General features: G+C 45.3%; 1 protein-coding gene across 1 annotated transcript; it reads left to right on the top strand.

Moving 5' to 3' along the window:
• RIN3 (Ras and Rab interactor 3) lies at positions 1-26,510 on the top strand. Its single transcript, XM_075843710.1, has 10 exons — positions 1-151; positions 14,149-14,326; positions 16,418-16,532; positions 17,357-17,429; positions 19,131-19,222; positions 20,653-22,467; positions 22,997-23,305; positions 24,110-24,241; positions 24,513-24,676; positions 25,601-26,510. The coding sequence occupies exons 1-10, from the start codon at positions 108-110 to the stop codon at positions 25,898-25,900; spliced, it is 3,222 nt and encodes a 1,073-aa protein (XP_075699825.1). The 5' UTR covers positions 1-107; the 3' UTR covers positions 25,901-26,510.
• Positions 26,511-27,911: the final 1,401 nt, after the last annotated feature.

Raw genomic sequence — 27,911 nt, 5'->3', positions numbered from 1 at the left:
CCCAGGAAGCGCTGGTGTGTGTGCAAGAAGCTCCAGCGCAGCCAGCATGACCGGGGGCCCCTGTGTGAGGTGGTCCGGGAGCCCCTGGTGACCTCCCCTGGGTCAGGATGTCAGAGGCGGGAGGCATGGAGGAGCCCCCCCAGGACTCAGGGTAAGAGCAATGATACAAACTGTGAACTTATATGGTCAACCTGCAGAAAAGGGCGAGGGGAGGGGAGGGGGCCCCAAAAAGGAATTCACCAACTTAACTGCTCCAGCGTCAGATCTCTTCACCCCCGGCTTCATGTTCTAGCTGACCATGGGTGTGTGGGAGGGGGCATTTATATCTTCTAGTAGATTGTAAGCTCCTATTCTGTTTGGATACTTTGTAACGTGAACCTTCAGCTTTGTATATAATGTAGAATTACAAGTCCAACCCTCCGTCAGACCTCTGAGTCTTTCATGGGTGATGGTCGGTAGGGGGGTGTCATCCAGTGTGGACAGAGATGACTGATCGAGGTGATTTATGGAGCTCTGCCTGTGGTAGAACTACAAGTCCCAGCAATGCAGACACAAGTTGTATGTATTACCCCTGGCATTGAGTGAGTGAGAGAGTGTGTGTTCATTCATTAATTAATGGTGGGACTACAAGTCCCAGCTGCGCAGTCCCAGAGGCTGTTGGTTTACCAAGTCTGTATTGCTGAGTATACGGCTCTAGTCTATCTGTGACTTGTGCAGCAGAGCTGACAATCTAGGAGGAGATTATATGGGCGCAGGGTGCCCGCCCTCTCCGGCTGTGATTGTCATCCCTGTTATTATAGAGCAGCTGGGAACTGGCTCCGGAGCAGATTTGGGGCCATGTTTACTAAGTGGCGATGATTTGTCCTCATGAAAAAAATTGTCTTTGAGATTTGCTTGTTTACAGTAAAATCCTCGATGTGTTTGTTACAATGTATCACCTGCTGCCCAGGGATCAACAATCATCCTGTTACTTTATAGAGCAAAACTATTTGACATAGGGCATACGTAGAACTGAGAAGTGCGCTATTGTGGAAGGAGCATCGTCCCCAGCAGCACAAAGTATTTTAGCTGAGATGTGCACTGATGTGGAAGGAGCATGGTCCCCAGCAGCACAGAGTATTTCAGCTGAGAAGGGCACTGATGTTGTGGGAAGTCGCAGGTTGAGAGTTAAGTTTCGTTCACGCTTTCCGGATTCTGAACCAAAATATGCCTCTTATTGACTTGATGGGGGGTCCGCAGCTCGGTGCAGACGTGGCAGAAGTTTTATGCAAGGATTCAAAATTTGTGTCACTAAATGGGACGCTGGTCGACTTTCACGTGCGGAATGGCCAATCTGCGCTCAGATCCGCTGCACACTTGTGGCAGAAATCCGGGATGTGTTGGATTTCTGCCACGGATTCGTCCTTGCATAGTAAAAAAAAGGGCAGGAGCCAGCAGCACAGAGTATTTGAGCAGAGAATGCAGATCTTCTAGGTCACGTAATGACAGTTGTATAGTGGAAAGAGCAGGTTATCCAGGAATGCAGAGTGTTTCAGGAGAGCAGTGTGCTGGTCCGCTGTGCCACATTCTCACATCTCGTGATTTTCCTGCGATCTTCTCCCTCGTCTTCTGCTCCTTTAATCTCTGACTCGGTTTGAAGTTCTCGATTTTATTCATTTATTTTTTTCCTTCTTTCATCTTCTCAGGAAAACTATTCACAGAATGTCCATAAACCGACATGAAAGGAGTTTACACCCCAGGGAAAACCGCACAGGAGAACAAGGGCGCAGTATATGGCGCTGTTAACTCCTTGGCTGCTGAGTCCTGTACTTGTCAGTGCCCTCTGAGTCATTTCTGCGGCTGCCAATGTGACACCTCAGATCACTCCTCCAGAATTCTTATATCTGACTGTTTCCTCTTCTTCCCACCACATAGTCCCTATGTAAACATAATTATTAAAGGGCCACTAACCTGAAATCTGGCAGCATATAATATTGTTGGAGTGATATAAGAGGAGCGGCTGATATCAGTCACATATGATGTAATGTCTCTGGAGGATATAATAGTGCTGGAGTGATATAAGAGGAGCGGCTGATATCAGTCACATATGATGTAATGTCTCCGGAGGATATAATAGTGCTGGAGTGATATAAGAGGAGCGGCTGATATCAGTCACATGATGTAATGTCTCTGGAGGATATAATAGTGCTGGATTGTTATAAGAGGAGCGGCTGATATCAGTCACATATGATGTAATGTCTCTGGAGGATATAATAGTACTGGAGTGATATAAGAGGAGCAGCTGATATCAGTCACACATATGATGCAATGTCTCTGGAGGATATAATAGTGCTGGAGTGATATAAGAGGAGCGGCTGCTATCAGTCACATATGATGTAATGTCTGGAGGATATAATAGTACTGGAGTGTTATAAGAGGAGTGGCTGTTATCAGTCACACATATGATGTAATGTCTCTGGAGGATATAATAGTACTGGAGTGATATAAGAGGAGCGGCTGATATCAGTCACATATGATGTAATGTCTCTGGAGGATATAATAGTACTGGAGTGATATAAGCGGAGCGGCTGATATCAGTCACACATATGATGTAATGTCTCTGGAGGATATAATAGTGCTGGAGTGATATAAGAGGAGCGGCTGATATCAGTCACATATGATGTAATGTCTCTGGAGGATATAATAGTGCTGGAGTGATATAAGAGGAGCGGCTGATATCAGTCACATATGATGTAATGTCTCTGGGGGATATAATAGTACTGGAGTGATATAAGAGGAGCGGCTGATATCAGTCACACATGATGTAATGTCTCTGGAGGATATAATAGTACTGGAGTGATATAAGAGGAGCGGCTGATATCCGTCACATATGATGTAATGTCTCTGGAGGATATAATAGTACTGGAGTGATATAAGAGGAGCGGCTGATATCAGTCACACATATGATAGTACTGGAGTGTTATAAGATGAGCGGCTGATATCAGTCACATATGATGTAATGTCTGGAGGATATAATAGTACTGGAGTGATATAAGAGGAGCGGCTGATATCAGTCACACATATAATGTAATGTCTCTGGAGGATATAATAGTACTGGAGTGATATAAGAGGAGCGGCTGATATCAGTCACACACATGATGTAATGTCTCTGGAGGATATAATAGTACTGGAGTGATATAAGAGGAGCGGCTGATATCAGTCACATATATGATGTAATGTCTCTGGAGGATATAATAGTGCTGGAGTGATATAAGATGAGCGGCTGATATCAGTCACATATGATGTAATGTCTCTGGAGGATATAATAGTACTGGAGTGATATAAGAGGAGCGGCTGATATCAGTCACATATGATGTAATGTCTCTGGAGGATATAATAGTACTGGAGTGATATAAGAGGAGCGGCTGATATCAGTCACATATGATGTAATGTCTCTGGAGGATATAATAGTGCTGGAGTGATATAAGAGGAGCGGCTGATATCAGTCACACATATGATGTAATGTCTCTGGAGGATATAATAGTACTGGAGTGATATAAGAGGAGCGGCTGATATCAGTCACATATGATGTAATGTCTGGAGGATATAATCGTGCTGGAGTGATATAAGAGGAGCGGCTGATATCAGTCACATATATGATGTAATGTCTGGAGGATATAATAGTACTGGAGTGATATAAGAGGAGCGGCTGATATCATCACTTATATGATAGAAGTCGATGGGCGCTTCCATAAGGCCACATGCACATGACTGTAAATATAAACTCTGTAATTACGGACCCGCCCAGTTCTATTGGCCGCGGAAACCTTTCCGCATCGCTACCCAAGGGTGTCCATCCCATAGAACCGTGGCTGGAATTATGGAGCACGTCCTACTTTTTGATTTTTACGGGCCGTGCTTCCATACTTTGTATGGGAGCGCGGCACAAAAATGCGGCCGGACGTTCTCTCAATCGCGGACACACGGCTGTGTGCATGAGGCCTAATTATGGATGTGTAGCCGTCCGTAATTACAGAAGCGTTGCTATGCGACGTCAGGGGATTACACAAGATTACTTGTTTTTTTTGTTTGCGGATCCGTAAATACGGAGGCACTATGGACCGTATTTACGGATGGATAAAATCTACGGATGTGTGAATGGGGCAACTCCGTTTAAATTATACAAACCTCTGAGAGGTTGTCACAGCCCCGCCCCTGGTTCTGCTCACTAAGTACCTTCTATCCTCGTGACATTGCCCCTCCCACAACCGAACAGGATCCTGGGAGATCTAACATTATAATAATCAGTCTCTTTTGCAGGAATATTCTGTTTCTTTGTAACATATTTGGGGGATTTCGTCACTTTGTCGCTTCCTGTCTGGTATTTCGAGCTTCTGCAGAAATTTACCTCCTTTTCTGCTTTTAGCTTCCAGTAGATTTGGTTGGTTTCTTTTTTTACTTTTAAAAAATCCAGGATTTATTAGTTTAGGTTTCTAGGATTGAAGATTTGTGGTTGGTATGTTGTAATCCGCCACTGCTCTGGGATGCAAACGTTTCCTTTCTCTTATTTAAAGGGGACACAACCCTTAAAGTCCAGAGCTTATTACAGTGCTGGAGCGTTATAAGAGGAGTGGCTGATCTAAAGGAGCGATCATGGGAAATGATGTGTTTCTACACTTCCTGTCACTCATCCCTCTGGAGAACAGTAGTGCCCCCCCCCCCCAGCCTGACATGACTGATAACAGAGAACAATAGATTGTATTCACCTGTCCTACAGTCATCCTCTCCCAGCCTGACATGTCTGATAACAGAGAACAATAGATTGTATTCACCTGTCCTACAGTCATCCTCTCATAGCCTGACCTGTCTGATAACAGAGAACAATAGATTGTATTCACCTGTCCTACAGTCATCCTCTCCCAGCCTGACATGTCTGATAACAGAGAACAATAGATTGTATTCACCTGTCCTACAGTCATCCTCCCCCAGCCTGACATGTCTGATAACAGAGAACAATAGATTGTATTCACCTGTCCTACAGTCATCCTCTCCCCAGACTGACATGTCTGATAACAGAGAACAATAGATTGTATTCACCTGTCCTACAGTCATCTTCTCTTCTATCTGAAATGATCAATTCATCACCATTATCACGATCTCTACTTGCTGCCAGTGAATGGAAACATTCTTTCATGCATCCAGAGGCTGAGAACCTGTTTTACTTTTAGTCCGGCTTACTCATCTGATCTATTTTTTATTTTATTTATTTCTTCTATAGCGCCAACATATTCCGCAGTGCTGTACAGAGGTTCTTACTATCCCTATTGGGGCTCACAAAATATCTGCTTCAGTGTGTCAGTACATGTCTTCGGCTGTGGACGCCTGCTGTAGGGTGTAGTCCGGTAGTCGTAGGCTGCTTGTGCTTTGCTATGGGGGTCGCAGAACATTCCCGGAAACCCCTCTTATTGTTTCAAAACTGATTTTGGAGCAGGAGTAAAATTCTCTGAGAAATGTGGAATTTGCTGCTCGGTGGTGGAGGAATGTTCTGCAGGACACACCCGCTCCACCCCGGACACATCTCAGCCTGTCCTGCAGCTCTGCTCATCCAGCAACCTGCAGCTTTATGGAGAGCGAGAAGCTGAGATGGGACAAGGGCCACACAGGACGGGCCCGGAGGGCAGTCACCAGCCGCCGGGGGTCAGGGGCGTCCGCCCGGGGCCTGAAGAGGTAACGTAACTGCGATACTGCTGTATGGCGTCTCCTGCCGCGACGCTTTACTAGCGATCACTGTATAACTAACAGGTCAGCAAATTTCTACAATAGTTTGCGTTTCAATTCCTCAACTTTTTCAAAATATCTGCTTGCTGACAGTAACTGGGAACATTCCGATTTACACCCAGAGGCGGAAAACCCAGTACAGACCTATTACTTCTCACAGCTGACGGTTTGTTACAATCATTTCCGTGTTTTACAATCCTCTGTGAGGTAAACACGGCAGCAGTACAAATCTCTTTCCTGTCCTGATAGTTTGCTACAATGTATCAGTGCAAGTAAAATGTAACTATTTGGAGTTCAGCTTGCTTAGGTCTCAGAGGCTTGTAAAGACTGGATACAATTGTAACAAACTCTCAGCTGTAAGAAGTACTACGTTAGGAGAGATTACATTCTCAGCATTCAAATCTATGAATGACTCCGTTCACTGAGAGTAAGCAAAGATCTTGCAAATGTTAAAGTGAAACAGTCTATTAGAAAGTTGCAGAATTTTTCAGGATACAATGATTACAAGTTATTGATCTAGGACCGGACCCTCATTGTGCAGCCTCCTCGGACCCCTCAGCACTGTATGAGCGTCTCTGGGCAGCCTGTGTTCTGCTGATCATCGGATTGTAAGCTCCATGGCTCAGAGCTCTGTCACTCTTAGTATTTGTGTTGTTTTGTTACATTGTGTCATTAGGTTTATATAGCTGTAGTCATTAGCATAAGACGCTGCTGGCGCTGACCTACTTTATGGCTGCGCTGCCGGAATTTCTGGTGACGTCAGGGCGGCTCTCATCATTCCACAATAGACGTATGGATGGGGTTTGTAGTCGCTGAAGGCATTGTAACTGGCATCTAAAACTTGTGGGTCCATAGCAGTCTGGGAGTATCAGCCCCTTCCTCCTGGGCTTCGGTTCTATGTCGGCGCTATTACATGTGCCAGTTTTATAATGCGCCGTCTTCCGAAATGTGACTCTTCTGCTTCATTTTGCGCGCGCATCACGTATGTCTTGGGGTCTGTTCACACGCAGTAGCAAAATGTCTGAAAATACGGAGCTGTTTTCAGGCGTAAACAGCTCCTGATTTTCAGAAGTTTTTGTAATTACTCGCGTTTTTTGCGGCGCATTTTACGGCCGTTATTGGATCTGTTTTTCAATGGAGTCAATGAAAAACGGCTCCAAATACGTCCCAAGAAGTGACATGCAGTACTTTTTCGCGGTCGTCTTTTGACAGCGACGCGTAAAATTACACCTCGTGGGAACAGAACATCGTAAATCCCATTGCAAGCACTGGGCAGATGTTTGTAGGTGTAATGAAGCCGTTTTTTTCAGGTGTTTTTTGAGGCGTAAAACGCCCGAATTACGTCTGAAAACAGTGCGTGTGAACATACTCTTATATTTACACGTGGCACACAATTTATGAAGGACCCCAAGATCTGGTCTCGGGGGTCCGAATTACTACATGACCTGTATCACATAGTCTGAGCATGTACGTGTATACTAAAGTGATACCATTTTGAAATATATTTTCTGTATCAATTCCTCACTGTTTTCAAGATCTCTGCTTGTTGTCATTCCATAGAAAGCTTTATTTACTTCCACGGGATAAATCTGTCCCGATCTTCTGATGGATACACAGGTGCAGGGCTCGTTACAGTTCAGTTATCAGAGCTTAGTCTTGTAAGGAGCCTATAAGGCTACATTCACACGAACCTGGCCAACCTCGGATGTGAAAAACGACCGTTCTTCGTGTCCGAGGTGCACCCGTGCGGGACGAGTTATCGCGCATCCCCCGTAGCCTAGTCTCGTCTATTTATTTATTTTCACGAACCGTTCGCACGCTCTGTTGAAACAGCGGTTTTGTGAACGGCCCCATTGAAATCCATACGTCCGCACGATTGCCGTTTTAACAGTCGTCACACGGACGTGATACGCACTCATCTCAATGAGCCCTAAGAAGAACTTGTGCTGTTGTGTTTAGCTCACGGAAGATTGTCTAGACTGGATACAACTGTAACAAACCCTCAGCTGTGCAAAGTATTAGGTCTGTAGGGGATTTAAGCCTCTGGATGTAAACCGGCATATTCACATTCACTGACAGCAATGAGAGATCTTGAAAACGGTGCAGAATTGAAACACAAAGTATATTAGAAATTTGCAGAACGTTTCATCGTACAATGATATATCGACTCTTCTGAGCGCTGAGGCCCTCGCCACCCGCGGACAACGACTTGAATGGGGCTGTTACAAGTCATGACCCAGAGTCTGGTTGGGATTAGTGGGGTCCTAACGGGTCCCCCCCTCTCTGAATAGATATTGATGGTGCATGAAACTGGAAAATCGGTTCTCTTCGGACGATGAAGTGAGCGCGCGGTTACTCTGCAGTAAATACGTAGTGCAGGAGCTAATAATACCGCTGTGTGGCTTCACCTCTTCATGTCGATTTCCTGGGTCAGTCGTTTCCGCCGCACAGTCGTGTTTACACGATGAGCTCTGCGTTTCCTGTAACAAGTAAATGACATTTCCATTCTTTGTATTGACCTCTGATCGTGCTCAGGAAGCCGCTGACATCATGGGAGAGGGACCGGGGACCGCCGTGCCAATGAGAGGGTGGGCAATGTAACCAAAGCATCGAGGACACCGTGCCATCCCCTGCGGCACTTTACCTGTAGTCCCCGGATATAAAGAGCTGGAAAACCCTCATAGATGTCTGATGTGTAATGAATGAGGGACAAGGGGTGACTAGGCCCACAGAGACGTATGGGGGGGTGTCCTAATCACATGCAGAAGGATAGGGGTAGTAGTTGACTTTAAGTATGCAAATAGCACTGGCCGCATGGCTTGTGCCTGTGAGTCTGCGGGAGGAAGGTTAACTCTTTGTTCACCTGGACAAGTGTAAGAAACTGTAGGAAAGTGTAAGTAAGACAGGTAACAATAGCTGGGGAGAGGGGGCGCAATTTACTTTCATACTGAGAAGAAGCAAAGGTGAAAATTTGGATAAATTGTTATTATGTTCAGTAGCCACTAGGGGCACTGCTACATTGGAGTCAGCAGAGAATGTAATGTATGTACACAGTGACTCCACCAGCAGAATAGTGAGTGCAGCTCTGGAGTATAATACAGGATATAACTCAGGATCAGTACAGGATAAGTAATGTAATGTATGTATACAGTGACTCCACCAGCAGAATAGTGAGTGCAGCTCTGGGGTATAATACAGGATGTAACTCGGGATCAGTACAGGATAAGTAATGTAATATATGTACACAGTGACTCCACCAGCAGGATAGTGAGTGCAGCTCTGGAGTATAATACAGGATGTAACTCAGGATCAGTACAGGATAAGTAATGTAATGTATGTACACAGTGACTCCACCAGCAGAATAGTGAGTGCAGCTCTGGGGTATAATACAGGATGTAACTCAGGATCAGTACAGGAGAAGTAATGTAATGTATGTACACAGTGACTCCACCAGCAGGATAGTGAGTGCAGCTCTGGAGTATAATACAGGATGTAACTCCGGATCAGTACAGGATAAGTAATGTATGTACACAGGGACTCCACCAGCAGAATAGTGAGTGCAGCTCTGGAGTATAATACAGGATGTAACTCAGGATCAGTACAGGTTAAGTAATGTAATGTATGTACACAGTGACTCCTCCAGCAGAATAGTGAGTGCAGCTCTGGAGTATAATATCGGATGTAACTCAGGATCAGTACAGGATAAGTAATATAATGTATGTACACAGTGACTCCACCAGCAGAATAGTGAGTGCAGCTCTGGAGTATAATACAGGATGTAACTCAGGATCAGTACAGGATAAGTAATGTAATGTATGTATACAGTGACTCCACCAGCAGAATAGTGAGTGCAGCTCTGGGGTATAATACAGGATGTAACTCGGGATCAGTACAGGATAAGTAATGTATATACACAGTGACTCCACCAGCAGAATAGTGAGTGCAGCTCTGGGGTATAATACAGAGTGTGACTCAGGATCAGTACAGGATAAGTAATGTATGTACACAGTGACTCCACCAGCAGGATAGTGAGTGCAGCTCTGGAGTATAATACAGGATGTAACTCAGGATCAGTACAGTATAAGTAATGTCATGTATGTACACAGTGACTCCACCAGCAGGATAGTGAGTGCAGCTCTGGAGTATAATACAGGCTCTAGGTCAGTACCAGCCGGGCCAGTGTGGTTTGGAGGAAATGGCGAAGCCGTGTTAAAATGTGTGAGCAGCTGCAGAGTGATAGAAAGATCCTGTACACGGCTTCCTCATGTGACCTGTGTGTAATGACCATCATATGTTGTATCTAAGGGCCCTGATGCACCTTTTATATGTTCTGCGGGATAAAGCGAACTACTTTTGTCTGGTTTATGGCACGCTCGCGACCCCCGTCCGTGCTGTTTGTGACGCATTTCGGTCTCTGTACATTTCTTGTCCACATTTCTGCTGACCGGCCGCCTGCGGTGTGAGCTCCTGGGCTCATCATGGGGAGGTATTTGCAGATGAGGACGGATTATGTGGTTTAAATTACAGGAACTGAAAGTTGAAATTTATTCCAATCTGCAAAATCCATCACCCGCATTCTGCTGAACAAGCAGCGGTCGCAGCCGGAGCAGAATGAGGAATGCTGCAGACCGCCCTGTGCTATAATGAACCAGTGGAGATCTCTGCAGAACTATTATACCCTTATAATCGTACAGTAGCCGAACGTCACCCGCTCCTGCTTGTACTGACCTCCGGATTCTGATCTCCGCCGGTAGCAGGAGGGAAGATGCGATGTTCTGCACAGGATCCTGATCAGACAATTGTTTGCTTCATAGCAAGTCATTTTATTGTGATATGAGATAATGGATAGGGGGGGGGGGGTCAATATGTGATGGTGAAGTTTTTTGCAGGGCCCCCCTTTAGGACTATGTGCCCAGAGTTGTCTAATTGAAGCTTTAATCAATCCCTGTTCGTTATAAAGATCTCTACTTGCTGTCAGTGATTTGGAACATTCTTATTTACATCCAGAAGTTTGAAAAACTAAATAGGCTGAAAAGACCTAAAACTTGTCACAGATGAGGTTTTGCTACAGTTGTATGCAGTCTACACAATCCTCCCTGACCTAAACCTATCCGCAGCACAAATCTCTCTCCTGTCCTGATAGTTTGTTACAATGTTTCAGTGAAGGTCTTGTTTAGACTGGATACAATTGTAACAAATAATCAGCTGTGCAAAGTATTGGGTATGTACTCCAGCTGGATGTAAACTACAATATTGAGTTTTACTGACAGCAAGTAGAGATCTTAAAAATGGTGAGGATTTGAAACACAAAGTCCATTAGAAATTTGGAGAACTTTTTTCATTTACATAAAACTGTTCACTAATTTACCAGAACTCCTGCAGATCACCCAGTCACTTCAGATTTACTCGTGGCTGGATGCTGGGAGTTGTAGTTTTGCAAGGACTGTTAAGGGACAGACCACGGTACATAGAGGTATCGCTCCTGTAGACTTTGACGCTCCACAGCTTAATTATTGGACTGTTACACTGTATACGGGGGGGGGGGGGATTGTCTGGCGATTGTCCCATGAGCTGGAACGTCTGACACATTGTAACAGAAGGGGCTGTGTACAGGAAAGACTTGCACATTCCATTCAAACCGGGGAAGACTCAGGCAGGATGCAGATAAGGTTGAAAACCTGGAAAGATACGTCTGATATTATTCAATGTGACGTTCAGACGGAAATCCTGGCGTGTTCCACTTTATTGTATTTAGGAGAGAGAAAATTTGTATCAGATGTAAAGGGTGAGGTCGGGGTGCACCTCATGCCTCATCTCTCTGCAGAATGAATGGATGGAACACGTTTTACCTGCTTCTGTTTTATGGTAATGCTCCGTCTCATGCCAAAGAGTCACTGTACATATATTCTATACTGATCCTGAGTTATATCCTGTATTATACTCCAGAGCTGCACTCACTATTCTGCTGGTGGAGTCACTGTGTACATACATTACATTACTTATCCTGTCCCTGATCCTGAGTTACATCCTGTATTATACTCCAGAGCTGCACTCACTATTCTGCTGGTGGAGTCACTGTGTACATACATTACATTACTTATCCTGTACTGATCCTGAGTTACATCCTGTATTATACTCCAGAGCTGCACTCACTATTCTGCTGGTGGAGTCACTGTGTACATACATTACATTACTTATCCTGTCCCTGATCCTGAGTTACATCCTGTATTATACTCCAGAGCTGCACTCACTATTCTGCTGGTGGAGTCACTGTGTACATACATTACATTACTTATCCTGTCCCTGATCCTGAGTTACATCCTGTATTATACTCCAGAGCTGCACTCACTATTCTGCTGGTGGAGTCACTGTGTACATACATTACTTATCCTGTACTGATCCTGAGTTACATCCTGTATTATACTCCAGAGCTGTACTCACTATTCTGCTGGTGGAGTCACTGTGTACATACATTACATTACTTATCCTGTACTGATCCTGAGTTATATCCTGTATTATACTCCAGAGCTGTACTCACTATTCTGCTGGTGGAGTCACTGTGTACATACATCACATTAGTAGCAAAGAAGAGAAAGGATCCAGCGATGCGTGGTATAAGTGGGGGAAACTCCGTTCCCACTTTATTGAAGTATAATCACACAACGTAAAGAAAAACACCAGGAGGAATGACAAGGTGGTCAGGATACCACGCATCGCTGGATCCTTTCTCTTCTTTGCTACTATTATGTGCCGTCGCGGTTGATCCGGGCGATATTGGACACAGGAGCGTGGAGCTGGTGAGCTGAAGGTTTCCTCCCATTCCCTTTCTCCCTGCTATTACTAATACATCACATTACTTATCCTGTACTGATCCTGAGTTACATCCTGTATTATACTCCAGAGCTGCACTCACTATTCTGCTGGTGGAGTCACTGTGTACATACATTACTTATCCTGTACTGATCCTGAGTTATAGCCTGTATTATACTCCAGAGCTGCACTCACTATTCTGCTGGTGGAGTCACTGTGTACATACATTACATTACTTATCCTGTACTGATCCTGAGTTACATCCTGTATTATACTCCAGAGCTGCACTCACTATTCTGCTGGTGGAGTCACTGAGTACATACATTACATTACTTATCCTGTACTGATCCGGAGTTACATCCTGTATTATACTCCAGAGCTGCACTCACTATTCTGCTGGTGGAGTCACTGTGTATATACATTACTTATCCTGTACTGATCCTGAGTTACATCCTGTATTATACTCCAGAGCTGCACTCACTATTCTGCTGGTGGAGTCACTGTGTACATTACATTACTTATCCTATACTGACCCTGAGTTATATCCTGTATTATACTCGAGAGCTGCATTCTGGGATGGGTAGTTTTTACACCAGGCTTTGTACAGTAACATGACGCAAAAACTGCCTCCTCAGCATTATGAGCTCAACTAAGCTGTTATGGGCATTTGTCCACAAACTTGCTGACTGTTTCCAATTAAAACCAGAAGAATTGCAAATGCAGCTCCAGAGTGTAATACAGTGTTACATTGTGCAGTGTAGAGAGGGCCCTTTAAATAAATTGCGCCAACAGAGAACAAGCCTGAGTAGTCATTACAAGGTCCAGTCGCTGGATCGGTCCTGCTGGAACTGTTGAGATCCATCCCGTTTCCTTCCCCTCTCCGTGTCTGTGTAATGAATTCTACGCTTTGCGTTCCCGATTGACATGACGGCGGTTTTATTTTATTGTACACACATTTCATGGCGCGCTGTAGCTGGGATTATTTTAGATGACACGTTGGTATAATCCCTCGTGCGCTGACGGGATGCAGGAGGTTTGGCAGCAGGTTTAGGTTGTCAGGGCCGAATATAAACCAGACCTCACTGAGTCTCCGGACAAATCCCGGGAAATTATAAATCTACTGCAAATTAAAGAGAATTTCCTCCAAAAATCAGAGACAAAATGACCTTCGTCGTCCTCTGTCATTTCTGAGGTTCTTCCACTTAAGTGACAACTACTAATTTCTTTCCATAGGGACGATTACCCAGCTGTCCAATGACCCTGAATGGCATATAAAAATGCTTTTCTATGTAGACTTACAGACCTATAGCTCTCTGACCTCCTCTTCTGCTTGTGTCAGTCTTCACTGGTGTTCTTGCATTCTATTCATTGACGCACAGGATGAATACAGCTGTAGGTCCCTTGTAAGATGCCATGGGGGCTCCTGCAATATTCTGGGATTCCTGTACCTTCTTGTAGGACCTCCGCAATTTTTTTTTTATATTTTACACATGTGACATCACTGCCCTGATATATAAATGTTCTGAAGAATATCTCGAATTATGATCCTGGCAATGATATGTAGAGTTCTGTTCCTTTAAGTTCTACAGATGACAGAGTCATGGAGATGCCGCATGCCCTGGATCCATTACAGAATGGACTGCTATTATCCTCTGGTATCAGCATCCTGGATCGACTCATCAAAACCTGCCCGGTCTGGCTGCAGCTATGCATGGGGGCGCAGCAGGCGGTGGAGATACTCTGCAGAGAGGCTTCTGGGGTGAGTAACAATATCCAAGCATTATTGGAACATTCACCTATAAGCGCCAGATATTTTGCTGCAACTGGATTGCCTTTGTCCTAATGTTCATCTGCAGTTTGTTACAATGTATCAGTGCGGGTAAGAGCTATTTGTCTAGAGTCCAGCACACATGGCAGGTTTGTGCTGCTGCTGTTTTTTAGCTCAAAGAGGAATATCAAGACTGGATAGAATTAAGAAGTGGGAGATCTGTGCAGGATTTCATATAAGCAAGATGTTTCTATTCACTGACATCAATCACAGATCTTGGAAATAGTGATGAATGAAACTCAGTCTATTTGATATTTGCAGAACTTTTCATTATACAATGAATAAGCTTTTGTGTTTTGCATGATTTATTTGGATGGATTTTCATAATTTGACCACTGGATGGCGCTGTATCACCCTTGGTTGTGTGTGAGGTACAGGACTGGTGGGAAACTAAGCAATTGCCCAGGGCCTGTTTCCTAGGGGCCCACAAAGACAGGGACCCCAGGACCAAGCTACAACCACCCAGTATTCTATAGTAATGTATGGCCGCCTTGTGTGGGCCCTTATGGCGTTATGATGTGGGCTCTACATGGCCGCCGAAATTAACTTTTTAAAAATTGCGATCACGGGGCCTCATTCTCTAAACTGTCCCTGGTGAGATGTTCTGTACGAGTGTTTGTACAGTCGGAGATGAATACACAAGTCTCTACCGGTATGTGTGATTTCTAAGCTCCTCCTGCAGATGCAACAGAACTAGTAACCTGAAGCCCAGCCCCATAAACTTTCCGTAGACCACCCCTGCTCATTCATGTAATATGTGCCCTGCCCTGTACTGACTGCTGGTGACGCCTCTGTGTGTACCTGTCCTTCTCCATTATAGAAATGCAGCACCACCTGGTGGTCACATGTTGCATAAAGAGATGCAGCGCCACCCGGTGATCATGTTGCATATATAGATGCAGCGCCACCTGGTGGTCACATGTTGCATATGAAGATGCAGCGCCACCTGGTGGTCACATGTTGCATATGAAGATGCAGCGCCACCTGGTGGTCACATGTTGCATATGAAGATGCAGCGCCACCTGGTGGTCACATGTTGCATATGAAGATGCCGCGCCACCTGGTGGTCACATGTTGCATATAAAGATGCCGCGCCACCTGGTGGTCACATGTTGCATATAAAGATGCCGCGCCACCTGGTGGTCACGCGCTACATATAAAAAATATGCAGTGAAAGTGTTAAAGTACATTCCTAAAACAAGATGAATAATGACAATCTGAATCCTGTGATGAAAAATATTATATTCTACACGGATAACAACCGACGCAACCGTTAACAGTCCATGGACCGGCCCGTGTGATATACTAGCACCATAAGGATGTGTTGCACCATTATTGGCGTACTTCCCCTTTAATAAACTTTCAGGGTGGAGTACACTGTTGTAGGCCTGAGACATCTGTGGACCCCATGAGCGGCTGGAATTATTACACCCATTTCCAGATGTGAAGTTATTAATGAACCTGATGTCCCTGTGGATGATTGTATAATGCAACATTACATGATGAGGGGTGTAGTACTGCGTGGTGCTATGAGACCGTATCACACGATCGGATTAGATACAATGGCTCAGCAGACAGTATCACACGATAGGATTAGATACATGGCTTAGCAGACAGTATCACACATGATAGGATTAGATACACAGCTCAGCAGACAGTATCACACGATAGGATTAGATACATGGCTTAGCAGACAGTATCACACATGATAGGATTAGATACACGGCTCAGCAGACAGTATCACACATGATAGGATTAGATACACAGCTCAGCAGACAGTATCACACGATAGGATTAGATACATGGCTTAGCAGACAGTATCACACATGATAGGATTAGATACATGGCTTAGCAGACAGTATCACACATGATAGGATTAGATACATGGCTTAGCAGACAGTATCACACATGATAGGATTAGATACAGCAGCTCAGCAGACTGTATCACACATGAGAGGCTTGGATACCTGGCTGAGGACTGTAGATCCCGCCCTCCTCTGGTAACTTGTCTTGATCTTGCAGGTCTTCTTGGTGACTCGGGACGCGGATGTGAAGTGTATGGTTCTCCAGGTCCGTTTCTCGGAGTGTAGAGAAGCCGCTGACGTTCTCCGTTACAACATTAGAGAGGAGAAAACCAGTAAGTTTCACTGTCTGTCATTAAATACTCTGTGCTGCAGTTCTGACATCATAAGCTGACCTCTAGATTGCAAATGCGCCTGATTTATTCGTGCTTACACTGAAGGTTTGTTGCAATGTTTTTGTGTTAAGAGCCGTCATTATGGAGTAGCAAACCCCCAGCTGAGTGCAGTAGCCGTACTAGGTCAGAACAGGGTTTTAGCCTCTCTAATATCCCCATTCGCTGACAGCAAGCAGAGATCTTAGAAATGGTGAATTAAAACCTAATGGGGAAGATCTATTAAAACTGGCATTTCATACGCCCGTCTTAATCCGATGTGCGTTGAAGTAATAGATTTGGCGCATCTTGGGCTGTTCTAACTAATTTAAATTTGCGCTATATTTTCCGACCATTTCTGTCATAATTAATAATCTGCCGGGTGTCCCTGCCCCCTCCTGGTTAACCCCTGCACATTTTAGCGCAATTATGCTGTGCGCCAAAATTGTATTTTTTTATTTTCTACTAATGCCCTTAATTCTCCCGCCGTTTATATGAAAGTTGCAGAACGTCCACAATGATTTACATCACACTCTATCTTTTCGGCAGAGGTTTATTCTGCTTTCTGGTCAACTAAACAAGGGAAGGGAGCGCGCGATGCGTCATGAAGTGGTTGTCTGCTCTGACAGCTGCCACTCATACCTGCCACATGACAGCGCCAGAGCCGCCCGCCACCCTGCGCGTCACATAAAGCGACTTCTAATCTGCACAATCATTGGTCCGTGATATACGTCATCGTGTCACATGTCTCACCCATAATGTCTCCCTCTTCTCTCCCCCTCCCCCAGTGATGTACCTGGAAGGCTCCATGCTGGTGTTTAAAGATCTATTTAAGCTGGTGGCGTTCTACTGTGTAAGCAGGTGAGTAATATAATATATACTGGTCAGAGAAGTGTCATCTGATGTAGGGAAGACTTACCACCCCCCCCCCCCCTTCAATATAGGAGCACAGCTAAGCTGTAACGAGGTGTCTGGCAACAAGCTTGCTGACTGTTTCCTATAACAACCAGCAGAATAGGGAGTGCAGCTCTGGAGTATAATGCAGGACATAACTCAGGATCAGTACAGGATAAGTAATGTAATATATGTACACAGTGACTCCACCAGAATAGTGAGTGCAGCTCTGGAGTATAATACAGGATGTAACTCAGGATCAGTACAGGATAAGTAATGTATGTACACAGTGACTCCACCAGAATAGTGAGTGCAGCTCTGGAGTATAATACAGGATGTAACTCAGGATCAGTACAGGATAAGTAATGTAATGTATGTACACAGTGACTCCACCAGCAGAATAGTGAGTGCACCTCTGGAGTATAATACAGGATGTAACTCAGGATCAGTACAGGATAAGTAATGTAATGTATGTACACAGTGACTCCACCAGCAGAATAGTGAGTGCAGCTCTGGAGTATAATACAGGATGTAACTCAGGATCAGTACAGGATAAGTAATGTAATGTATGTACACAGTGACTCCACCAGCAGAATAGTGAGTGCAGCTCTGGAGTATAATACAGGATGTAACTCAGGATCAGTACAGGATAAGTAATGTCATGTATGTACCCAGTGACTCCACCAGCAGAATAGTGAGTGCAGCTCTGGAGTATAATACAGGATGTAACTCAGGATCAGTACAGGATAAGTAATGTAATGTATGTACACAGTGACTCCACTACCAGAATAGTGAGTGCAGCTCTGGAGTATAATACAGGATATAACTCAGGATTAGTACAGGATAAGTAATGTAATATATGTACACAGTGACTCCACCAGCAGAATAGGGAGTGCAGCTCTGGAGTATAATACAGGATGTGACTCAGGATCAGTACAGGATAAGTAATGTAATGTATGTACACAGTGACTCCACCAGCAGAATAGTGAGTGCAGCTCTGGAGTATAATACAGGATGTAACTCAGGATCAGTACAGGATAAGTAATGTAATGTATGTACACAGTGACTCCACCAGCAGAATAGTGAGTGCAGCTCTGGAGTATAATACAGGATATAACTCAGGATCAGTACAGGATAAGTAATGTAATATATGTACACAGTGACTACACCAGCTGAATAGTGAGTGCAGCTCTGGAGTATAATACAGGATGTAACTCAGGATCAGTACAGGATAAGTAATGTAATGTATGTACACAGTGACTCCACCAGCTGAATAGTGAGTACAGCCAAAGTTCCCTATTAGTCCAGGGCCAGACAATGTCTTTGGTGTCTGTACTGCAGGGGGCAGCATCCTTTTACTCCATGTGCTTGACCGTCTCTCTTGATGCGGCTGCCGCCAGACGTTGCGGTCGCTCTTGATACAGGTGAATGGACTTTGCTTATGGCATTTCCATGCATATATGGGAAAGAAAATCCTGTGGCTTGACTTTTGCAGCCTCGTCCCATCATTCTGGGTTTCATGTGGCGCTATAACTCTGCTGTCTGGCGGTGGTTCAGCCTGTAGTTGGGAAACTTCCTTTTCTGCTCTTAATAAACTTTACAGAAGTCTTTGTAGACGTCACCATTGTGTCCCAGTGATCAACCATCATCCACCGTTTCTCTCTCTAGAGATATTTTACCTTCTGTCCTGAACTTGCCACACGCCATATCCAGTGCCCAAAGACTGCAAGACCTGGAAGAGATATCCAACCTTGGCACAGGTGAGAGACCCCCCCCCCCCACTCCCACAGGATCTGGCCTGCTGGGAGATGTAGTTTCCCACATTCACCCCTATGGATATCCTGGTAGTTTTACATGCGGCTTGTAGAAGAGAAAATTAGGGAACTGCATAGGACGTAGTTCCCCCACATTGTTACCTGTGTACAACTAAAGAGATAGGGGCCGAGATCTTCTGCATATAACGGGCGGCTGCTGAGTCACTTTACACAGAACTTCTCCGTCAGACGTGTGAGGTCGGGTTCAGCCGGGGGTCGCTAATGGGAACGCTGTGACCTCCGATGTGGGAATTTCTATTTAAGCAATTTGCCCAAATCTTCTGAAAATGCCACGAAAGTGCCGTTGATGCCTCTTAGATGCACTTTACGCCGGGGCATCTGCCGCCAGGCCGCTCTCCTGAACCAGGTTTTGGGGCTTTAATCCTTTCGCTGACGGGAAATTTTCGCACATTTTGACAAATACAACTAGACCCTGAATTGTAAAATAAAAACCGCCTTCTCCCATTGAAGTGAATACTGTAATCCGGTGAACCGCCGCTACACGTGTCGGCGATTCACAGTACAAGCAGATAAGGAATGAAACGGAGGCAGCGCTTGTACGAGCGCTGCAGCCCCTTCAAAACAGCTGATTGGTGGGGGTGCTGGGAGTCGGACCCCGGCCGATCAGATATTGATGGCCTATCCTGATAGGCCATCAGTTTTTAGGGACTGGAAACCCCCTTTGAACTCCTAACGTGTTACATACGTCCTTGGCAGTGAAGTGAATCTCCACCTTTTTAACACCTGGTCGTTTTTAGGTCTCCTATAAAGATATATTTAATAATCCGCACGAAGATAAGGGTCAGAAGGCCGTTTCCGTGTTTGATTTTTCTTATTTTTTTTGTAATACATCGTTCCAAATCTCCAGCATAAACCGTTACATGATAACATTCTTCTGCCTGCAGTCACCACTAGGGGGAGCTCACTACATACAGGTATTTACAGCTCCCATAGAGTTACATGATCACATTCTGCAGTCACCACTAGAGGGAGCTCACTACATACTGTGTTGTGATTGAATTCAATTCACAAACTGTATACAGTGTGCTCCCCCTAGTGGTGGGTGCAGGTAGCAGAATTCTATTATGCAACTTTCTATGTAGTGGATTTGGAGCTTTGTATCATAAAGACGGAGCTCCAACTACTATAAAGATACATTATGAAATTAATCGTCAGAGAATTTTGGACCTATTTTAATATAGTGTTCCTCCAATCAGCTTTAAGACGCTTACTGTTGATTGGAGGACATCCACCTCCTGGTATGACTCATGTAGACGCTCCTATTGAGGGTTAATAACTCCTAGTGTGACCCCGGCCTGATGTCCTATTCTAATCCATGAATGAATATTATTCCTATGTTTAATTTCCTTGCACAGGATTCTGGGATTCTTCCATAAAAGACCAAACCCCTTCAAGTTCTTCTCAGTCCGGGAAAGTGGCCGCTCCCGGGACTCTCCAGAATAACATCGGCCGCACGCAACAGATTTCAGGGGAACTCGGTGACTGTACGTGTCAAATAGAGATCTCTGTTGCCAACGAGCGGCTGTGGTTTGTCAGTCCGATATTTTTAGAAGAATGTAGCAACATGGGCACTGCTGATAAACTTCCTCTTACAAACTGTGTTGCGAAGCCCAAAATAATGCATCGGAGACCTCCTCCTCCCCCTCCCCCCACGCTACATAAACCTCCTCTACCCTCGGTTCCTCCGTCTGCTCCTCCTCCAAATTACATACGTTCACACTCCGACTTATTCCCTCTAAGATCTCCAACCCAGTCCAGAACATCAACGTCAGATAGAAAGTCTTCTACTCCAGAGGCACCTTCAACTGAAGTGCCTCCTCCATCTGAGATCCCTACTCCACGTTCCACACCTGAGCCTCCTCGGTCCGAATCTCTAAATCTATCCTCTTCACCTAAGACTTCCATAACCAACCTGGTTGACCCACCTCCATCTTGCCAAGTGGACCTACTTGATATCTGTTCTCCTGAAAGCTCTTCTCCAGTTGAGGATCCCATTCACTCGCCTCCATCTGTTCCTCTTCCTTCACCTGATCTTCTTCTGCTTTCTCTAACTGAATCTATCCTCCATTCTGCTCCACCTGAATCTACTTCCATCTCTCTCCCTCTTCCTATACAGCCAGACTCCACCCTCCTTTCCTTTACGTCCCAGACCATAACCCAGGAAGACCACCAGGTTGAGGCGTCTACTGTTCCTTCTGTTGATGTAGACCTTCTCAAGGAACCTTTGGAAAACATGAAAATCAACCTGACCTGTAATGACTCTCATCAACCAGGATCCCAGACTCCAACTCCAGTTCGAGTTCCACCAGCTGTGCCGAGAAGGAGACAATCCGCCAAGGTTCCCGAGAATAAAGCCAGTATTTTTGCAATGAAGGATGAGCTGGAGGCATCGGAAAGTGGAAGCGTAACTGTGCCAAATCCTGAATCCAAGATGGTAAAAACAACAGAGACTCCTTCAAGGAACAAAACCCCACCAGAAAAGAAGGCGACGTCACCACAACGACCCAGTGTAATAGTGGTCAATGGGAAGAAGGCTCCACCAGTACCACCACCAAGAAAGAAAAAACCTCCCTCCAGGTCGTCATCTGTGCAATCGGAGAGGGGCACAGCGGAGGCAAAAAGTGTCTCGGAGAAACCTTCTGAAAGCCAAAGCAACTCCCGTGATGGTAAAGCGAAGAAAGTGTCTCGGCATAAGAGGATGTCCCACCCGGTGGTGAAGACCTCCGATCCAACTATGCCTTCTCAAGCTCATGGATCAGATACTACATCGACTAACCCAGAGCCAGATTCTTATTCCACCAGCAGCGCGGATGAGGACTTCGAGCCACAAGCTAGTGTCTCCATCAAGAAGTCCCATTCGTTCATGTTGGACAGGGCCAAGAACCGGTTGTCCTTTGTGGCCATAACCAACGTCTTCTCTGCCTTCATGTCTGCAGACCGGAAGCTGCAGAAGAGGATCGCGGAGCTGGCTCATGACAAAGACTCTTACTTCGGGAACTTGGTCCAGGACTATAAAGCTTACAGCCTGGAGATGATGGCCAAGCAGAGCTCCAGTACTGAGATGCTCCAGGAGATCCGGCTCATGATGACCCAACTGAAGAGCTACCTGGTGCAGAGCACGGAGCTGAAGTCTATGGTGGATTATACCCTCTACACGGATGACAAGATAGGTAAGACCGACTCGTCTGCCACCAAATTAACCCTTTCTGCCTCCGGTGATTGTCCGTGTCTCTAGCAAACATTGCTTAGCGTGGTTATAGCTATAGAGGGTGCAAAGGTAGCGGCTGTATATGGGCCACTACTTTCTTGGTGCCGATAGACCCCCTAATGCTACATAAGGGGACGGAAGGTGGTTTGGAGGCACAATGACCAATGGGCTTATTCCTCAGTGATGTCATCGTGACCTCATATATTTACATTCAATATAGATCGTATTTCCTGTTAGTTTAGGGGAGGGGGCACGGAGTCCACCTTGATAGGTGAAGAATAACTGTAATAAGTAACAAGTTGAACCAGCAGGGAGATCATGCAGCTTGAGAGCTAGCAGAGAACCAGCAGTATTGTGGCTGCTGCTCTGGATGTGACTGGAGTATGACATGATATAACTCCAGATAAGTAAAGTAGAAGTGGCACAATATTCTATATAGATGTAAAATGATGGAATCCTGGTAACCGCCACTTGTTTTTCTCACTGTGCAGACGCCATTGTGGAGGCCGCTCTATGTAAGTGCGTTCTGAAGCCTCTGAAATCGGCTATTGAATGTTATTTACGTGAGATCCACGATAAGGACGGGTCAATGAGGCTGCTCACCGAGAACCAACAGGTCATCCAGGAGATGACCACCACCGACCTAGGGGTCACCACCAGCGTGCCGGACACCGGCGTTATGGACAAAATTCTGCAAAAGTTCAGCACCATGCACAAGACGTACTCCTCCGAGAAGAAGATAACCTATCTCCTCAAGGCCTGTAAACTCATCTATGACTCCATGGCGGCAGGAAACCCAGGTACTTACTAGTGTGCCGCTTGTCTCCTAGGATGTATGGAATCCATGGTGATTGATGCCAAACCTGCTGCCAGTGTGGGGGGGGGGGGGGGGGAAGGGACATGACCACCTCTTATAGCGCACACTGTAATAACTCTGATTATAGATAATGTAGTAGATGTTACCTGCAGTCCTATGTAACGCCACAGATAACACTGTAATAACTCTAGTACAGATAATGTAGTAGATATTACCTGCAGTCCTATGTAACACCACAGATAACACAGTGATAACTCTCTGATTACAGATAATGTAGTAGATGTTACCTGCAGTCCTATGTAACACCACAGATAACAGTGATAACTCTCCGAGTACAGATAATGCAGTAGTGTTACCTGCAGTCCTATGTAACACCACAGATAACAGTGATAACTCTCTGATTACAGATAATGTAGTAGATGTTACCTGCAGTCCTATGTAACACCACATATAACACAGTGATAACTCTCTGATTATAGATAATGTAGATGTTACCTGCAGTCCTATGTAACACCACAGATAACAGTGATAACTCTAGTACAGATAATGTAGTAGATATTACCTGCAGTCCTATGTAACACCACAGATAACCGTGATAACTCTCTGATTATAGATAATGTAGTAGTGTTACCTGCAGTCCTATGTAACACCACAGATAACAGTGATAACTCTGAGTACAGATAATGTAGTAGGTTTATCTTGGTTTTACAAACTCAGCTCTGCTACACCTGTGAAGTGTCTAATTATAATGGATAACCATAAAGTCAATGTTTTCTGCTCTTTCTAGGTAAGCACCATGGAGCCGATGACTTCCTGCCTGTTCTCATGTATGTTCTGGCCCAGTGTGACCTTGCGGCTCTTCTCCTGGATGTGGAATATATGATGGAGCTGATGGACCCCGCTCTGCAGCTTGGAGAAGGTAACACCTGACCTCATCCATCAGATCAGCCAATCAGGACAGCTCGCTGTAGTAGAATCACTGGTCTGGGGGTTTTATGGTGATCAAAGTTCAGGTCGATAGAATTGTAAGGGGGGGATCCTAATAGAGCCTGGGAGCTCTTATCAGCAGGTCTCTAACACCCTCTAGTGGTCACATTGGGGGTATTGCATGCAACAAATCTAAATTGACAGGTTTTATGGGGTTTTGCATGGACCGGGCTGATTGAGACCAATCGCTCTTCTTATTACAGGCTCTTATTATCTGACCACAACGTACGGAGCTCTGGAACATATAAAGAATTATGATAAAATCACGGTCACCAGGCAGCTCAGCATGGAGGTTCAGGACTCCATCCACCGCTGGGAGAAGAGACGCACGCTCAACAAGGCCAGGGTCTCCCGCTCGTCCATACAGGTAACATGGTGGGGTACTTATGTTGAATATGTTTAATCCACACTTAAATTTGGATAGTTGAGGTCTGGGTTGGCGTAGTCGCAGGGTTAGGATGTTGCTGTTGAAAGGAATCTAAGTTTTAAAAATGTGTATATATTTATTTGTTCTGCTGGTGGGTGAGGGGTCCCTTTCTTGGGGTACTCCCGGTTCCATTTGAGCTGTTCTGAATTTATTAACATGGCCCCTTTAAATGAGCTGTGTTCTGATTGGCTGGATTGTATATTCTTCGTGTCGGCAGGAAGTGAGCACCAATGTGTCAGATTTTCCAGACATTACAATGGGTCCCAGAGCTTCAGAGTGCACAGGGAATGAAACATTTGGGGCCCCATGAAAAGGGCTGTCCATTTTATATTTTTAGAATTTAAAGGGCTGTATCACAGCAGAGACTTTGCTGCAATTGCATTCAATTCTCTGGTTTACATACAGCAACAGCACAGATCTCTCCCCTGATTTGAGTTTGCTACAATGTATCAGTGCATGCAACAGTCTGGAGTCCAGCCTCAGAAGATTGTATAAATTGGGTACAATTGTAACAAACCCTCAGCTGGTTGAATTATTAGGTCTGTGCAGTTTTTAACTTTTCAAAGTAAACCAGAATGTTCCCATCCACTGACAGCAAGTTGTGATCTTGATAATGGAGAGAAATTTAAACACATGGGAGAAGTTCACATCGTATCTACACCAGGTTTGTGCGATGAGTCTGTACCGTGGATAGACTGTCAGCTGCAACTCGCATATAATAGTTAATTGCAGAAATGGCAATTCCCTAATAGAACAGATCAGGAGCGGCGGGCTGCAGAGCGTCTCACTTTCCCAGCAATGCCCTGCAGAATTACATCTAGGGCTCTTGTAGTTATTTTTACTTACTACTTCTTCCCCTCACAGGATTTCATCACGATTTCTTTTGAGGCGCTGGACTCCAGTACCAGAACCTTGGCCATGAAGCCGGACATGAGCGTAGCGGAGGTGGTCCGCCAGTGCGCCGGAAAGTTTGAGGTGCCAGAACCCGACCACTACGGACTCTTTGTGATTGTGAACGACCGGTGGATCCGCCTCACGGAGGACGCCGTCCCGCAGCAGGTCAAATCCCGGCTGCTGAAGAACGAGGAGAAGCTCGACTTCCACTTCCTGTACAAACGGAGGAGCGCGCAGGACACGGTGATGAAGGAGCTGGACTTCCTCTAGCTCCGCCTCCGGTCACGTGATGTCAGACTCCACGTTTTGGTTCTCTTATGGGGTGGGGATGGCTGGACCGACCCCCTTCCCCACATGATGATGGACATTGCTGCGGAGCACGACCTGAGTAAAGAAACTGTACTTAAAGGAGCGCTTCACTGCCTGCTCTGGGGGACACGTCGCCCTCATGGGGGGTCACAGTTTGTGCAGAGAAGGAACTTTTTCATATTTTACTTCTTCTCTTTTTTTTTTATCCATCAAAAGTGAATCCCCAGCTCTAGATGCGCAGAAAAAGGGAATTGCTTAAATGACAATCCCCTGAAATGACGTTCCTGTGGCTTCCCTGGTATGGGCGCAGTTTTTGGCAGTCTGTAGTCCTCCCCTTTTTTGCACGCTGCGTGATTCGCTTACGGGTATGCAGGGAATCTGGTGAATGTGGCTCCGGGCAGCGTCGCAGGTGAAGGAGATATTGGGGAGTTGTTATTTAGGCGATTCCCTATTCTGCAATGTAGTTCTATTCCTCACTTTATTGTATTTAATGGAAACTATTACCCACATTTAATATCTTGATATTGTTTGTATAAATGGTCTGTGACCGAAAGCGATTAATAAATTAAATATGTAGTGAAAGTTTCATCTGGATTGTCAAAAACATCTTACCTTACCTTTATGACCTCAGGAGGAATCAGGATGGTGTTACCCACGGCAGCCAGATCAGAATTGCCCTATTCATTTAATGCAAGTCTCCCCTTTCAACGACTCGCTATAGTTTAAATCTACTAAATACTCCAGTCACATCCAAAGCTGCATTCACTTCCGGTTATCAGTGCAGCTCAGATAAGTGACTGTTAAGCTGCGCTGCAGGATCTTGTCTGACGTGAGGGTGGAGACAAACCGCTCTGATTGCAGCTCTGGAAGGGACTGGAGAAACCTACAGCGTTATGTAGATTTATTGCACTTATGTAGGTTGGCTGCTCCAGCAACATATTTTAAAGGGTAACTAAACGTTCTGACGTGTCACTGTGAGATGTCAGATGTTTGAAGTTTTGATTGGCGGGGGTGGGTCCAAGCACTGAGACCCCCACCGATCGCTAAAATGAAGCGGCAGAATTGCTCATGTGAGTTCTGTCACTTTGTTTCTGTTCAGCTTTTTCCAGAAAGCCGGTGTCCGGGCTCAGACTTTCTATTGAAGCTGAAGAAACAAAAACTGCTCAGCACTCACCCCCAGTGCTGCTACCGCTTCATTTTAGCGACTGGTGGGGGTCTCCGTGCTCGGACCCCCCCACTAATCAACTTCTGACATGTCTGAAGTTTGAATGTTTAGTTACCCTTTAAGCCGTGTTCACACCAGCGTCGTGCCTTCTGTTCAACTGATTTAAACTGTGACCGATGGACTGAATGTTTAATATTTGTTTCCTACACGTCGATTCTTCACTTATTTGCTCCGCTGCCCATGAGAAACAATTAAGGAAATCTTACAGGCCTGAAGGTTGGAGGTCTCTGGGTTGTAAAGGGTGTAATGCTGATCATGTGATTCCTTCTTATATAATAATTAGTGGCTTCACCTATAGAGCGGCTGTTACTGAGTGACCACCGAAAAGTTGTTTCCTGTTATCTTGGAAGTCGGTGAATTATTCACAAGTCACATGAGGTGGAAACGCTGATCACACAAAATCTGCACATCCCGAGTCACCACCAGTCATACCAGAGACTCCTATATCCTGCACTCTTATTTATCCATTACTAGAGAGCAGCGGTGACATCACTGAGAATGCAGCCTATCCATTCACTAGAGAGCAGCGGTGACATCAGATTGCAGCCTATCCATTCACTAGAGAGCAGCGGTGACATCACTGAGAATGCAGCCTATCCATTCACTAGAGAGAAGCGGTGACATCACTGAGAATGCAGCCTATCCATTCACTAGAGAGCAGCGGTGACATCACTGAGAATGCAGCCTATCCATTCACTAGAGAGCAGCGGTGACATCAGATTGCAGCCTATCCATTCACTAGAGAGC

Source organism: Rhinoderma darwinii, chromosome 12 (assembly GCF_050947455.1).
Source record: "Rhinoderma darwinii isolate aRhiDar2 chromosome 12, aRhiDar2.hap1, whole genome shotgun sequence".
In the NCBI taxonomy this organism is placed as follows: Eukaryota; Metazoa; Chordata; class Amphibia; order Anura; family Rhinodermatidae; genus Rhinoderma; species Rhinoderma darwinii.
The sequence above is the reverse complement of the archived record's forward strand: the minus strand, read 5'-3'. Positions and strand labels throughout refer to the sequence as shown.